General features: G+C 36.4%; 1 protein-coding gene across 2 annotated transcripts in view; it reads left to right on the plus strand.

Annotated features, from left to right (window-relative positions):
• Positions 1-756: 756 nt before the first annotated feature.
• Positions 757-16,049, plus strand: part of LOC139232461 (nuclear receptor subfamily 5 group A member 2-like) — a 125,982-nt gene continuing 110,689 nt past the window's right edge. The window contains exons 1-3 of one of the 2 annotated variants that reach the window (XM_070862678.1): positions 757-961; positions 10,068-10,186; positions 10,550-10,691. In XM_070862678.1, coding sequence (XP_070718779.1) covers positions 898-961; positions 10,068-10,186; positions 10,550-10,691 — 325 coding nt within the window. In that variant the 5' untranslated portion in view covers positions 757-897. Of the gene's footprint in view, positions 962-9,330; positions 9,413-10,067; positions 10,187-10,549; positions 10,692-16,049 lie in introns of those variants that run through there. The other variant, XM_070862679.1, reaches the window with a different exon arrangement.

A 16,049-nucleotide genomic window follows, 5' to 3' on the forward strand; every position in this document is an offset into this window, starting at 1 on the left:
GGTAAGTTTTAGGCGCGGTTTTTGTTCTTAAAAAGTTGCCGCAGCTCAAGGAGTTGCGCCGTTCTAAGCGTGGGAGCAAACTTGGGCCCATTGTGTTACAGGTGTACGTGTAGGTTGTTATTGCTCTGCCATTAATACCCATTATTTGATTTGACTAATGCTGTGGCAAAGTACTGTACATGTATATATATTCAAAATCACTTACTGGTCTCCCAGTCTTTATTAGCTATGGCAAACATATTGCAAACATTATGCATTTTCAACAAAACCTTATTTGATTTTACAGTACAAGATGCAAATATCAGTTCCTAAATTAATCTGCTAATTATTTAATTTTGAATTCACACCTGCTGCCAATCCATACAGCTTTTCAAGTTTAGAATGAGTTGTGTACTGTAATTTTATAATGGGAAATCCTTTCAGCATTCATTACAGGGGAGTATGCAAAAACTGAAACTAGTTTGAAGTCATGGACCTGAGCTGAAGATAAACGATTGACCATTTAAACAAGTGAAATCAGCAAATCCTTCCCTATATAGCCTTTCTTTTCATTTCATGACTTGGTTAATTATTTTTTTTGTACTATCTGTGTTTAAAAAAAAGACCTTATCTGCCATTCTGTCAGTTTGTAACTAGGATTTCTTATCATCTTCCACGAGATCACCTGACCAACGGAGCCAATCAAATATCTAGACTAGACACTTATTCCTGTGATTAGCCCCCATCATGATCTGGCCTGTGCAGTTTACTGCAGTACTGAAACACATCCTGATCAGAGTTCAGTAACAAGCATACCATCTTAGTTTTTCAACTCTTTTGAATTTTTTTTAAAATTAGGAGATCATTTTAACTAGGCCAGAGGTAAAACTGTTTGGAGCGGATTCTCTTAAAGGAGTAATGTCTGGCAGTCCTGCTTTGGTAGCTCCCTGCAATTCCATCAAACAAACTGCTCCAGATACGTGTAAGTATTTTCAAACATTTGTAAAGATTTGATCTGCTACATATAAGACTTGCAACATGAGAGAGTTCTGGTGAAATAAGCAAGTTCATTGTACTATGAGATTATAAAATTGTGTTTCAGTAGAATACCAACTTTGAATTACAGAGTATTTTATGTTAAAGTATGTCAAAGTTTATTGAAAGTGCAATTGAGGTTTGGAATAATAGATGAGTCTAGAATGGTGAACATATCAGAGATGATTCATTTCTTAGCAATATTCATAATTATAATTATATTTTATAAAGATACTCCAGAAATATTGCCAGTCTAATTGTAAATAAAACTAAACTCAATGATTTACTTCAATCTTACCTGGCAAGATAAAAAATGGAAAAATATAAGATACGTTGTTTCTGAATGTGAACATTAAAAAGAAATGGATCAAGAAAATTATCACTAATTGAAAGATTGAAAGAACAAGCCATGTTTCTGGGAGCACACATAATGTTGTCAATAAGTTGGGAACGGTGGCACATAACATGTAATAGACTCACAAATTCATCCAGTTCAAAGAATAACACTGCTCTTACGAAGTAGAATTGAAGTTGTCATTATTTTACAGTTTAGCTGGACTAAACCTTAGTGCTGTCTTCATAAAAATATAGTTAATATGCAGTAATTGACAATGCAAAGGATTTTGGGAAGAAGTTTTAAATATGTTTAAAAAAAACTGCAGCCTTTTAGAATGCTCAGGCACTTTGTATTAATAAGCAAATGGTACATGTTTGCTATTTGCTTGTTCTGATAACAAGGAAAATTACATTGCAATAGCAGTAGCAAAATTGAATCAGTAGAAAACACATTATATTCTGGAAACATTTTTTTTAACCATGTACATTGTTAGAGAACTACATGTACAGCACCAGTAAATAACATACTTTAAACAATGTTGTCATAAAAGTGCAATTATATTGTTTAATAAGTATTTTGTTACAAATATACTTCAAAAGAATACTTAAAAAATTATATAAAATTATAAATAGGTAAGCAAGTAATGAAATACTTTTAATTTACTGGAGATATTCAAGTAACAACTGAAAAGGGTGGAGTACAAGTGATCACCATTTGTTTTACATGAGCTCAGAAACAGATGAAATTAATCCTGTATTATCGTCAAATTATTTCCTTACGGAGCTCCCAGGAGTTAGTATTTGTGAAGCTCTTGTGTTTATAAGAAACCTTTTGCATTTGTTTCAAAGAAATCCTTTGCAACTTTGGTTTATGATATTCTGGCATTTGTCATACACTAAGAATTCACATTTCAAGAAAATTGTTTAAAATACATTATTGTCTTCGCATATGGTTTTTTATTTATTGCTTAACAAGATTTCTTAAAGTAGAAATGTTTGCTGTAGTTTCATGAAGCCTCAAAAATCTAAATGTACATTTACATTTGATATAAAGTAATTTTTTAAGCAAATCACTAAGAAAATTACAACATTCCAAAGACATTGGGTGGGTTTGATTGAATTCTAATTCTCAAAGATATCTTTTAGATTGAATCTTTTTTGGGGGGAGGGGGGGATATTTGCAATGTGTGTTCAATATGGTTATATACATGACACATCATACATCAAAAATTATAGTTGGGAATAATAACACTTTAAATGGATTATAATGTATTTCCTTAATGTGAGTTCCAATATATTTATGATTCACATCTAATTAGTAGAAAAGAGCAAATTTTATTTAATAAAATGCCTCACATTTGATGAAGTATTTCTTACCAAACTTTACATCTTTAAATACATATGTTCATTGCTGAATAAAAAAAGTCAGCACTTGATTATTCATTAAATTATATATATTTTGAAAATATAGTTTTATTAATTTATTTTCTAAGAAATTATTATTAAAAAAAGGTACATGCATATTCATGCTTATTTAGAACATAATTTTGTGATATACCGAAATAGGAAGGAGTGAACAGCATCTGTCTAACATATTCGAACATTCACAGAGGATTACTGTTGTAAGAAGTGTACTACAAATATTAGCAGTAATCAATTGTGCAATGAGATTGTGGTCAGAGACTGGGTCTATGCAAAGTTTATTGCATCTATATTATGACCTTTGTTTAAAAAACTGATTTCAACTATATTTGACAAATAAATAATAGTCAATATTTAAATGAATTTGGAAAGGTAGCTGCACAGAACTTTCTGACAAGGCCTTAGTGTTCTCTGAGGACTGCAATTTAACTATAATTTATGATTGAATCACCACTGAGCCACACTGAAATGAAAACACTGCAGTTAATATATTGAAACAACCGACAGCTGATTATCGTTTCAGCATTCAATGGGATGAAAGATTTTAGTGCCCCAGCTACACGTACATCAGTGTCCCTTATTTATCCTGTTTATAAAGTAACTTCAAATTAGATCAGTAAAGGAATTTTTAATAGAGAAAAATATGTTTATTTATAAGTTAACACCAGTAGTTACATTTCATGAATAGTTACATTTCATGAGATTAAAAGCCCTATGGTGGGCTTTTAAAAATGTATACAAGTTCTAACTGTAATTTTGATGTTACTTAATACAATATAACTACATTTTCCTACTCTGACCTGTGCACAGAATGGCTATGTAATGTACATTGACCATGATGTTCCCATTTTAAAAAATGTGCAGTATGAAAAACTTTGTGCTTTAACTGAAATATGACCGTTTTTATTTACATTACCGTTTTCTAGGAGAGCTTGAAATGTGAAATAGTCTCCATTTACATATGTAGCCATATGTGACAATATCTTTGAAAGTTACCCTCTGTTACCAAGATGTATTAAGTGATGATTTTAGGAAAAGATTTAACTGAAATTATTAGCAAACATTCTGATAAATCCTCTTCATCGGTTAGAACTGCAATTTAGATTTGTTTTAAGGTAATTTTGAAAACATTCTGTGCTAAGCCGCTCCTTCTCTTCTAGTACTGCATTAATACTCATTTCTGATCTTGTGCATATTATAAAAAAATGGATTTGAAATTTACCTTGGTGAAGATTGTCAAATGCAATGCTGATTTTGGCTCTTCTCAGTTCTTTCAAAAATAGCTAAAATAAATAGTAACATTTAACATTTTTTGTAAAAGATACTACATTAGGGATGAGAACAACAACAGCTGTTGGAATGTTGCAATTGCAGTGGCAACATTCATGTTTCTGTCCTGTGAACTAACTCAAGGCCTGTCGATCTTGAAGACAGATGGGAGACAAAGAAAGACAGAAAAAAAAGAGGCCACTAGGACAGAACCAGGAGTGAAACAAAAACAGCATCCAGACACTTCAGGAATAACACCAAGAGATAGAGCAGGACAAAGCTCGGGAGATTATGGAGTCAGCAAAATCAAAAAATGTAAATAAAGACAAGAGATGATTGAAAAAGAGTTAGAAATAAAGAAGAAAATGAAGAGAAAGAAATAAAAATCATGGAATGAAATTGTAAAGAATAAAACGTGCATGGTAAAACAACAAAAGAGAATCAAATAGAAAGAAAAATATAATGATGCTAAGTCATAGAATAGAATCGTAGAAAGTATAGTATCAAAGGGAGAAACAAGTGAATGTCAGAAAGAAAAAGAACTGACGAGGAGAAAGGAGAGAAACAAAAAAAGAAAGGGAGAATAAATGTTTAAATTACATTAAAGAAGTAATATCATCACAGAAAGGAAGATATAGATTTGACAACCACAGGCGTTGTTAAGGACAGGACATAACAGATTATTAAATATTTTAAGAATTTTAAAAAATCTTTGCTTTTCTCTCTCTTATTAATCATAAATCTATCTACACAATACTTAATGAACAGTAGATAACTACCTAACTTGAATTACAGTTCCATTTACTTTTCCATTTAAACTTTGACAATTTTCATGAAATATAATTGGAAGTTAAATATGTGTGATACTCCTTTCCAAAGAACTGTGTTTATTAGGTATCTAGATAAATATCAGACACAATTGAAAATATAAAATAGACATTATAATTTTGCACTTAAATTGTAATGTCTACTGACTGTGACAAATTTTGGAATTAACAGCACATTCAGGATCAGTGGTATTCTTTTATCAATATCAAAGGGCATTATTTATACCATGTTGTAAATGTCATTGCAAATTAATGGCAATGTCAGAATTAGGATTGAGGTTAAACAGGCCACACAAAGAAATTAAGCAGTTTTTCCTTAAGAAAACACTAGCGAAAGGAAGCGATTTTAAAACCTAATTTAAAAGTTCATATGTGTTATCATCTGAATAATTAATTTAGAAACCAGCCTTCTTACTTATATCCATTGTTATCTATCAGCCCACGAACATTACTTCAATATGAAATTAGTCTTACTAGCTTTTTATTCCGATTATTTTTGAATTCAGATGGCAAAAATAATTTGGAAATTAAAAAAAGCTGGTATTTGTAAAAGTGACCATGAAGCTGTCAGATTGTCATAAAAATCCAACTGGTGTACTAATGTCCTTTAGGGAAGGAAGCCTGCCAACCTTACCCGGCCTGGCCTATTGTATGACACCAATCCCACACCAATCTAGTTGAATCTTAACTGCCCTGTAAAGTAGCCTAGCAAGCCATTTAGTTTTATCCAACTGCTCAAGAAGGCAGCCCATCACCACCTTCATGGGGCAACTCAGGACGGGCAATAAATGGCAGCCAGCGATGCCCACATCCCAAGAATGTATAAATCAAGCACAACTCCTAGCGTGATTTTTGTTTTGTGTTGAGTGCGAGCCACTGTGGAGTGAAATGCATGTTGCAAAAACTGTCAGGAAAAGTGCCAGGAGAATAATGTCACAATGATCACCTGACTGTGCAAGGTACAAGACGTCAAGAGACAAATATATTTTGAGGCCATCTTGTTTTAATTTCTCTGAGAGGGATTGACAGGGCAGATGCTGAGAGGTTGTTTCCCCAGGCTGGAGAGTCTAGAACTAGGGGGCATAGTCTCAGGATAAGAGGCTGGCCATTTAAGACTGAGATGAGGAAAATTTTGTTGGAGACAGAATCAATTGTGGCTTTCAAAAGGGGAATTGGATAAGTACCTGAAGGAAAAAAAATTGCAGGGCTATGGGGAAAGGGTGGGGGAGTGGGACTAGCTGAAGTGCTCTTGCAGAGAGCCGGCACGGGCTCGACGGGCCGAATGGCCTCCTGTGCTGTAACCATTCTATGATAATTTCTTCACTCAGAGGGTTGTGAATCTTTGGAATTCTCTACCCCAAAGGTCTGTGGATGCTCAGTCACTGAGTATATTCAAGGCCGAGATGGATAGATTTTTGGTCTCTAGGGGAATCAAGGGATATGGAGATGGGCGGGAAAGTGGAATTTTGAGGGTGAAGATTAACCATGATCTTATTGAATGGCGGAGTGGGCTTGAAGGGTCATACGGCCTACCTACTCCTAATGTTCTATTAAACTGAGGCCACTGAGTTCAAGGGAATTAAGAGACTAACGTGTGGGCCACAGCTGGGACATGCACAGCCCATGCCATTCCATAACGCGCGGCTGGGAAAGATCACCGTTCAATCACCCTTCGGCACTGATTGGTCCTGAGGCGCCCGGAGCGCGCGGCCCCGAGCAGCTCGGCTCCTGATTGCCTGGTCCCGCTGCCAATCCACGACCGCCGCCCAATCAGGTGCGAGGGCTGGGGCGAGAGGGGGTCAACCCTCCCTACCTGTGCGGCGCGCGGGAGCCCGGTCAGGTTGTGCCCATTGAGGCTGCCCCCAAACCAGCCCATGGTGTGTTATACTCTCCATCACATTCATTCAGCACTGGGGAGAGGGGTTAGGGGTTTGAGGGGGGGTTGTAGCCAGCGCAGATTGTGCCATTCCCGAGTCCCAATGTTGTCTAAGGTGCAGGTGGGATTGCTCAGTGTGTGTGGGGGTGGGGATCCAGTTGCGGAACATTTTAGGGGCGAGTTAGATCAAAGAGCAAACCTTCCTTGTTGCTGTCAAAACACGCGTGTCTTTTAAAAGTGGGGAATTAGCAGGCTCCAAACCACTCCCCCCGGAAATGTTTCAACTTCTTACTAGAGGCGTAAAGTTCCTGTCGGGTACTGGGGTAGCAAAGTTGGTCCTTCTGAAATATCTATTATTATTACATTGTGCCAAACGACCCTAAGTAGCCAGCTTTCCTTGTTTCCCCAAATCCAACTGAGGTTTACCGTGAATGCTGTCTTTAAACGGCGACTCTTACCTCAGAATGGACAATTCTTCCACGTTTCACTCTTTGGAATAATCGTGATATTGTTTAAAATGCAATCATTGAACCGATAGCTGATGTCAGTGCGGCGACACAGATGCCTCGCTGTGGCGGCTGGCTGGTGCACGGAACATTTATTTTGTCAGGTTGTGAATCGAAGCGATTCTGGCCTGAGATGCCATTAGGCTGTTTAATGTATTCAGAACAGAAAATTGTACATACATTAAGATGGTCAGTGAAATATTCCATACGGATTTTTGTGTAGCTGATCTTGGTTTATTCAAATAGTAATTTGAATTCAGACAGATCTTAATCCACGGCCAAATGCATATGCTCAGTGCTGACTTCAGGAAGCACAGTTTTATGTGTGGATTTCTGTACTGATGCATGTGATAGAGGGCAAGTGCCTGTAACTGGACATATATAAGCTTTATTTATCTAATGAAATGCCTCGGACAGAAAGATTTCACACGCGCAACCAGTAGCAAATTGACGAATTGAACACACTTCGAAAAATATATTTTACATGCACAATGACCTGGGATTCATTCACGATATTTATCAAGTTTCGCATGACTCTGTATAGAGCTGCCCTGCAAGTGCGAGTGCAGAGGAGGGCTTTGAGTTTATTAAATGCCGTCAGATTCAATTAGAAACACGTTTCTGTCCAGTTTCCAATCTTTACAGAATGAAGAACTGATTATTTTGCCAGTGTTTGGATCTGGTAATAAGGAGTGTTTCTGTTCAGCGCTCTGTGCAACTGAACAAATTGCTTTGATAGTGTCAGTCGACTTATTTAAGTTTAGTTTTGTGGTCCATTTTCTTCTTCGTATGTCCGAATAAATTCCATTTGCAAGGTGTTATTTGGTGTGGGTTTTATTTCCCCGAATCAGTTCCAATTCCATTGATGTTATTGTCCGATTCGCTACACTCCGATCACTTTTCTTTTTATTAATAACATGAATAATCATTATTAATAAACGTTTCATGTTCAAGGCATAAGTCACCACACCGAGTAATCCGTGTGGGTACACTTTCACTCACAGCTGCTTGTTACCGAACATCCCCATTATTCTCATATAGTCTTTTCATCCAGAAAAGACAGGGGGTGAGGGAACACCCACTTTTTTTTGCTGTTCTACAGCTGAATTATTACAACTTCGATATGTAAATTTTGAATCAATAAAATATTTGAAATAAACTCCTTTAGTTTCAGTTTACTTTCAACTCAATCGACGAATAAGTTAATTCGATTATAGGTGACACTTGTTAAAGGTTTTAGGTTGTGGGCGAGGATTAAGTTGTCCAGTTGCACCATCTTTGATTTTGAAAAGAAACTGTGATTCCAACGGACAGCAGTGATTGAAACTCACATGTGATTTTGTTAATATCACGCCGTCTAAAACTACACAACAAAATCCACACTTGTCTAGACTTCTGTCTTAGATTTCGACGCTTTACTTAACATTGCCTGAATGCCAATCGTGAAAGAATTAAGTATTAATAATATTTTGGAAGGGAATTGATGTTGCAATTCTGAGAATGCTCAAAGGTTTAAGTAAGTGAGTGGAGCGGTCTGATTTATTTAACGCCCACAGGATATTGTACCATTTTTTTCGGGATTCGCCAAGTACTAAAGGTTAAATGTTAAAACGAATACCATTCCAAAACTGAACTTATGTTATTCGTTAATGTGTGGTGGTATTAGGCCGGGCTTAAAACTGACTCTAATTTTAGTCGACAATATGAGCGGAGATACAGACTTGCTTGCAGCAAGACATTCTGCAATGGGATTTATTGTGGAATAGATAATGCTTCTTGTGTGCTTCGTGGTCCCATTATTAATTATAGAAGAAACATGGCTCATTAGCTCAATATTGCCTGACACAGGCGATTACTTTTCTTGATAGTTGAGGGAAGAATTCAACTTTTTTTCAGAGGGGCGATTAGTTAGTTGGAACACATGTCCCCTCTCAGTTAAAAAAAAATCTATTTGGAGGAGGTCCTAGCCGCCTTTTGTTGCTTTCTGTTTTCTGAATTACGGGATGTTTCGTGTTATTTGACTTTTTGGCATTTGCCTTGATCAACCCATCGAATTCCAGTTTGTATTTTAGTGTGAGTCTGTAAATGAGCCGCAGCTGTTTTCACCCAGTCAACTTTTTCTCTCTCCATTTCAGGATAAACAGAATACCAAATCCTCACAGGTTTTAGTATCTATTCTTATTAGTTGATAAGTTGCTGGACAGAATAGAGCTTTTATTAACGATTTTATTGAGTGGTTCCGGATCTAATTAATGTGTACAACATTAAGAATGCATTAAAGCTAAGTATCCAATACCCAATAATAGTTTGTGAAAAACTATGAGGGAAGGGCGATCCGGAAGAGGGGACGACAGTTTTTATCATATTTGTTGATGTTAAAGACATCTTTTAAAACTAACAAACATGTTGTAGAACGCACAGACTACATTGTGAATTTAAATTCAAAGATGTACAATTGCTTAATAACTAAGATATTTGGATTTCACTTTGTGTTATTGCTTTATAAATGTATCGCACAACAGAAGAAGTGTACACAACCCCCCCAAATAATCATTTGTTATCGATTGCTTCGATAGGAGCATTTCTCAGTTACGTCTGTGGGCTGGCCAGCGTCTCCATGGCAAACTGATGTATGATCAGTGTGGTCTCTATAAATTACTGTCTTTAGAGATCGTCAGAAGCAAAATACATTTCTTAATATCCAGTTTCCTCTGAACATCGGTTATATCGGCGACCACCCTGCTCGAACCCTCTTGTCTGCGAGACAATATAGCGAACATTTCACTCTTGACTTAATTTTTAATTGTTTCTGTTCAGCCCGTCAGCTCAAGGTGATGGACTACGTTTATGACGATGATCTGGATGAACTGTGTCCAGTTTGTGGAGATAAAGTATCCGGTTATCATTATGGTCTACTGACCTGTGAAAGTTGCAAGGTGAGTTTAACCGCGTCGGCCGCTTTGGACTCTGAAGGTAATTTCCGTCGCGTTTTTAGTTATTTCATGAAACTCAATGGTCGGGTCAATTTCAGACTGAATCAGAATTAAAGGAGGCAGCAAACTGATCGAGGAAGCGGCCCCTGAGTAAAGAGGAGGCCGCAATAAATAAACGTAACATTTAAATAAAAAATATAATTTCAACGGTGCAGAAAGATGCCAGTGGACTGTTACTGGCGGGGATTGCCTTTGCGGGGAATGCCTGGGAAGAAATGTACATGATCGATTTTTTTCAGCTTTGCTTCATTGTGTATCGGGATTCACTCCTGTCTGTTAAATAACTTTAAAACTTCTCCCCCCCAGGGATTTTTCAAGAGAACTGTTCAGAATAGCAAGCGCTACTCTTGTACTGAGAATCAGAATTGCAAAATAGACAAAACCCAGAGGAAGAGATGTCCGTATTGTCGTTTTCAGAAATGTTTGACAGTGGGGATGAGGTTAGAAGGTAAGGTGGTTTTTTTTCATTTTCAAATTATTGCATTTGGACATCGAAAATCATGAAACCGGGTCTTCGCCAAGGAATAATGTTTGAATGCGTATTTAGAAACAGGTTTAAGTTAACGTGACCGTTATATACAGAGGATACATATTGAAAGGTGTGTCAATAGAAACAAGTGGTTTGTAACTTAAACCCCCATTTTTAGTGAGATTTGATCAGATTCACATTAGCCGAAATGTGAATATGGGGCATAAATATAGTTAAACAAAGACTAGATTATCTCCTCAAAATTCACTTGTCTCAGACTGCAGTTTCCCGCGGATTCATCGATTTTAATGGTTGATCTAATGTACGTTTGTTTGTGTGTGTATTAATGCATTGGTGCGTTGTATTAGTGAGACATATTGCTAATAGAATATTTACAATGGAAACTTCTGACCAGATCTACTAGACCTTTCAGACGGGGAGTTACAGATGGAGGTGATCTGCTTCATCCGATTAGCACGTATAGTACATGTGCCGCAGATGTTCAATGTAGGCACCCAGAGATAGACTTCAGTATTTATATATTATGCTGTAAAATTGTCGTTTTATATGACACAGAGATATACATCATGGCTGGAGTTGTCCAACTGGGCTGAGTTAGGATTAATGTTTGATTCACTTCTGTACTTTCCAGGAGGTTTCTTTAAAAAAAAGATATCATTAATTGTTTACATGCAGCTCCCCGATAATTCCAACTGTCTTGCCTTCCCGATGAGAGAACATATGAGACTTTGTGTAGATGGACAGTGAAAAATGAGATTAGAACTAATTAGTAACAAGCTCCGGATCACCACAAAAATTAGACTGAATAAAGGCAATTTCTGAAAAGTATTTCCGCATTACACCACTGAAATGTAAATACAATGAAGTATCTCATAGAAATAACAACTGGAAAACTTTTATACCTGATAAAGTTGGAAAGCAAGTGAACGATCAAGAAAGTGGAACAATATAATATTAAAATAATACCAAGTTTAGATAGAAGATTGAATTTGGTTCATACTGTAGTACTATCCAAATTACTCACAAGCATTTTTACAAGAAATGTTACACATGAGCATATTGAACTCATCATATTACATTTTATCTTTAAAACAAGCAATGTAATTTTTATGACATCAAAATACAAAAGAATAGTTATATATCAGGAATCCCTACCATTAATGCAAAACAGACATACTATATATACATTTAAAATATGGTGTGAAGTCACATGCATACTTGACTACCTAAAAATGATTAAAGATTTGGCTTGATATGGAGAATTCTGAGAAGTATTTTTAAGTAGTGTTGATGTATTTGTAGTTTTATTGAAGTGATATGTCATGGATATGTGTGAAATATTAAAATTGAATTTACATTGGCACCACCTAATGTTTAGTTTATAGCAAAGTCCTTCCTGAGTGCTTTTTCTTATTTGCTTATGGCTAGTTTGATCTTTTTTTCTGTGGGTTATGAAGGTCATTATCTATATAAACTCAGAGCAATACAAGCATGTAAAATATACAGTCAACGCTAAAGACAATCACTTTGGAAAACTGCAGGAATTTTCTAAGTGTTCTGGAAATATTTGAGTTACCATTTGGTATCCAATGTTTTATCTGAATGTTTCCACAATCCCTGCAACCGACAGGGAGACATCTGTGCTCATACAGCACTTCCATCTGCATCCAGACCAGGACAATGAGCTTACTTAAGTAACAACTAGATGCTGTAATGGGAAGGTAATAGGATTGGTCTTGTAAAAGGTTGAGATCAAATCAGCTGGAGGTCACTATTCATCGCTACCTATTTTGTAATCCTATTGTTATGGTACCTAATATACCAAAATGGTAGCATAGAATGTAATCTTACTTTTGCGAAAGACTGGCCTCCATGTAAAAATAATCGTGTCCCATGTGACCATTAAAAACTTTTTGTTCTACTTTTGAATTGTGTTGAAGTAAACACAAATATATAGGTGATATTTGGGACCATTTTATAGTAGTGAAGTTTTAAATATTACTGTCTCAGTAAGATGATGGTAGTATGCCTTCGGTAATTAATAAGGTGGCGTGTTTAAAGATGTATCTGCTCAGGATTTTGCGGTGCTACAGCTATGATTTCTTTATATTTTTATTTGGTAATACCTGCCCCCATTTGATGTTCTATATTACAGTGTAGAAAAACCATGATAATATATCTAGATTGTTTAATTTCTGTACTCTGTTGAGTTCATATTTAGCACTGTGTAGTTGTTTGGACCACATAAAAATATTACACTTCCATTTTAATAATTATCAAATTAAAAAATGTTTAATTAGTAAGTGCGAGCAAGCAGAGAATTTCAAGTAATTCTATACATATTTAAAATTGTCAGGCAAAGTAGCCACAGTAAGTGGTAATGAACTGGGTGGCACAGGGTTTATTACAAATATTTTAATGAAATGAGTAGCCAATGAAGTAAAGATTTTATTTGTTAAGATTATTTCTTGAAATTACATTAAATAATTACAGAAAGTTCAAAGCGAGGGTATATTTTAATTATACTGAGAAAAATGCAACCCTGAAAAAAAAACACTTGCAAAGAGTTGGCCTGATGTTGCAGGCAGTGGAAAACTTTCATCTTGAGCAGAAAATTGTGGACTTGATGCAATGTGGGGTCCACCTAGAAAACCCAACTAATTTTGACTTTTTGAACTGGACCTTCTACCATCCCATTACCAAGCTGCATTGATAATGGCTGTTGATTTGTCTGGGCCTTCAGTGTTCCTTCTTGCAGGCTGGAGGAGGGAGTATGGTGATGAAAAGGAGAAAGTGCGGGATGATAGGGTTATAAAAAATAATGTTAAAAAGCAATTGCAATTATGTATTGTAGACGCGGACTCACATTTAGAATTAGACATTTTTTTCCGTAATATGCTGTCTGATTTTTCCCCTTTTACAAACACAAAATGTTATTACATGTTACATGTGTACAACACCAAAGTACAAAAACATTGTCAGGCATCCATAGAAGGACATTCAATATATTTGTAACATAAACTGGGTCATTTCAGTTATTTCTGGTTCCAGGAAATATTGTACAGAGGCCTTGGATTTAGTAAAAGGAAAGCATTCTCTGTTTTCAAACGCAGTTGCAGAATAGGGTCTGTGATCCAATAAGGTGAGACATTCTTAACTTGCTCTTGTATTTTATGGCACATTGGATGGCATATATTTCTTTAAGCAGATATAAGTTGTTGAATTGCTCAAATTAATCTAATCAATCCTTTTAACTCTTTCAGCACAGATTTCATTGTAATTAACAAATCAGTGTATTTTGTTGAACTAATGTCACAGCATAAGAAAGAAAAAATAATTCTGTTTTAAGGCAAGTACACCTGTTCTAAATAACTTGTATCATGATGGTATTGAAATTATTTCATTTTCAATCTCCCAAAACCAATACCAACAAAAATCAGAGAGATTTTCTTAATGGTATTGTCCATCAACCTGTGTCGGTCAGTGGGGAAAACCTATAATTGGATGGGATGTGCGCAGTGCAGCTGCAGATGAGTTGCAGTTCAGGAGATCGGCAAAGAGAGTGTGATGAAGTGTATCATTGTTAGTTGGGGTGAGTTAGAGGCAGAGGTTGGTGATATTGTGGAGCTGGAAATAGGTGGCATTGGTGATGGACTGGTGGTGAGGTTTGAATCTCAGTGCAGGGTAGAACACAGCAGCTAAGGTTGTACACTGTCAGATTTAGCCTGAATGAGCTACTGAGGAACAGAATGAATCAATGGTTATGGTGGGAAATTTCTGACAGGAACCAAGCAGAATCCACAAGCAAAAATGGTCAATAATTAGTTACTACTTAGACACTCTCAGTACAAAAATGGAAAAACTCACATTCATGAGGTAGGGGGTGCCTTTCTCAGGCATAATTGGGATAGTATAGAGGGAATTTATTCACGTCGTGCATTTTTGGGATAGTATAGAAGGAACCTATTCATGGTGTGCCTTATAAATCTTGTTAAAACACTGACTCGGCCTCAGCTGGAGTATTGTGTTCAATTGTGGGCACCATAGTTTAGGAAAGATGTCATTGCCTTGCAGAGAGTGCAGAAGAGATTTACTAGAAAGGTACCAGGGATGAGGGACTTCAGTTATGTGGAACGACTGGAGAACCTGGGGTTGTTCTCCTCAGAGCACAGAAGGTTAAGAGGAGATTTAATAGAGGTGTTCAAAATCATAAATAGTTTTGATAGAGTAAATAAGGAGAAATAGTTTCCAATGGCAGAAGGGTCAGTAACCAGAGGGCACAGATTTAAGGTGATTGGCAGAGTTGTTGTGATCTGGAATGTATTGCCTGAAAGGATGGTAGTATCAGATTCAATAGTAACATTCAGAAGAGAATTGGATAAATACTAGTAGGGAAAAAAATTACAGGGCTTTCGGGAAAGAGCCTCTTTCTGTGGTGTAACAGTCTATGATTCTCTGATAATTGGGATAGTATAGAAGGAATCTATTCACACTCTGCATTATTGGGATAGTGTAGAGGGAATCTATTTTCCCAATGCATTATTGGGATAGTATAGAGGGAATCCATTCACACTCTGCGTTATTAATATAGTATAGATAGGAACAGGAGAAGGCCATTGAACCCCTTGAGCCTGTTCTGCCATTCAATATTATGTCTGATCTGCGACCTAATTTCATATACCCTGCTTTGACCCATATCCCTTATTATCTTTAGTTAACCAAAAAATGATCAATCTCCGATTTAAAATTAACAATTGATCTAGAATCAATTGCCGTTTGCGGAAGAGAGTTCCAAACTTCTATCACCCTTTATGTATAGAAGTGTTTCCTTATTTCAATTCTGAAAAGTCTGGCTCTAATTTTTAGTCTATGCCCCCTAGTCCTAGAATCCCCAACCAGCAGAAATAGTTTCTCTCTACCTACCCTATCTGTGCCCCTTAATATTTGGAAAACTTCGATCACATCCTTTAACATTCTAAATTCTAGGAAATATAACCATAATTTGTTTAATCTTGCCTCATACCTGGACTTCAAGGGTTAAGTTATCATTCAGGTAAACCTACGCTGTACTCCCTCCAAGGCCAATATATCCTTCCTAAGGTGTGGTGCCCAGACCTGCTCACAGTACTCCAGGTGTGGTATAACCAGGGTTTTGTATAGCTGCAGCATAACTTCTGCCCCCTTGTATTCTAGACCTCGAGATATAAAGGTCAGTATTCCGTTAGCCTTTTTCATTATTTTCCGTACCTGACCAAAATGTCCATGACATTTTGATGATCTATGTATCTGGACCCCCAAGTCTCTTTGGACCTCCAC

This window comes from Pristiophorus japonicus, chromosome 20 (assembly GCF_044704955.1).
Source record: "Pristiophorus japonicus isolate sPriJap1 chromosome 20, sPriJap1.hap1, whole genome shotgun sequence".
NCBI lineage: Eukaryota > Metazoa > Chordata > Chondrichthyes > Pristiophoridae > Pristiophorus > Pristiophorus japonicus.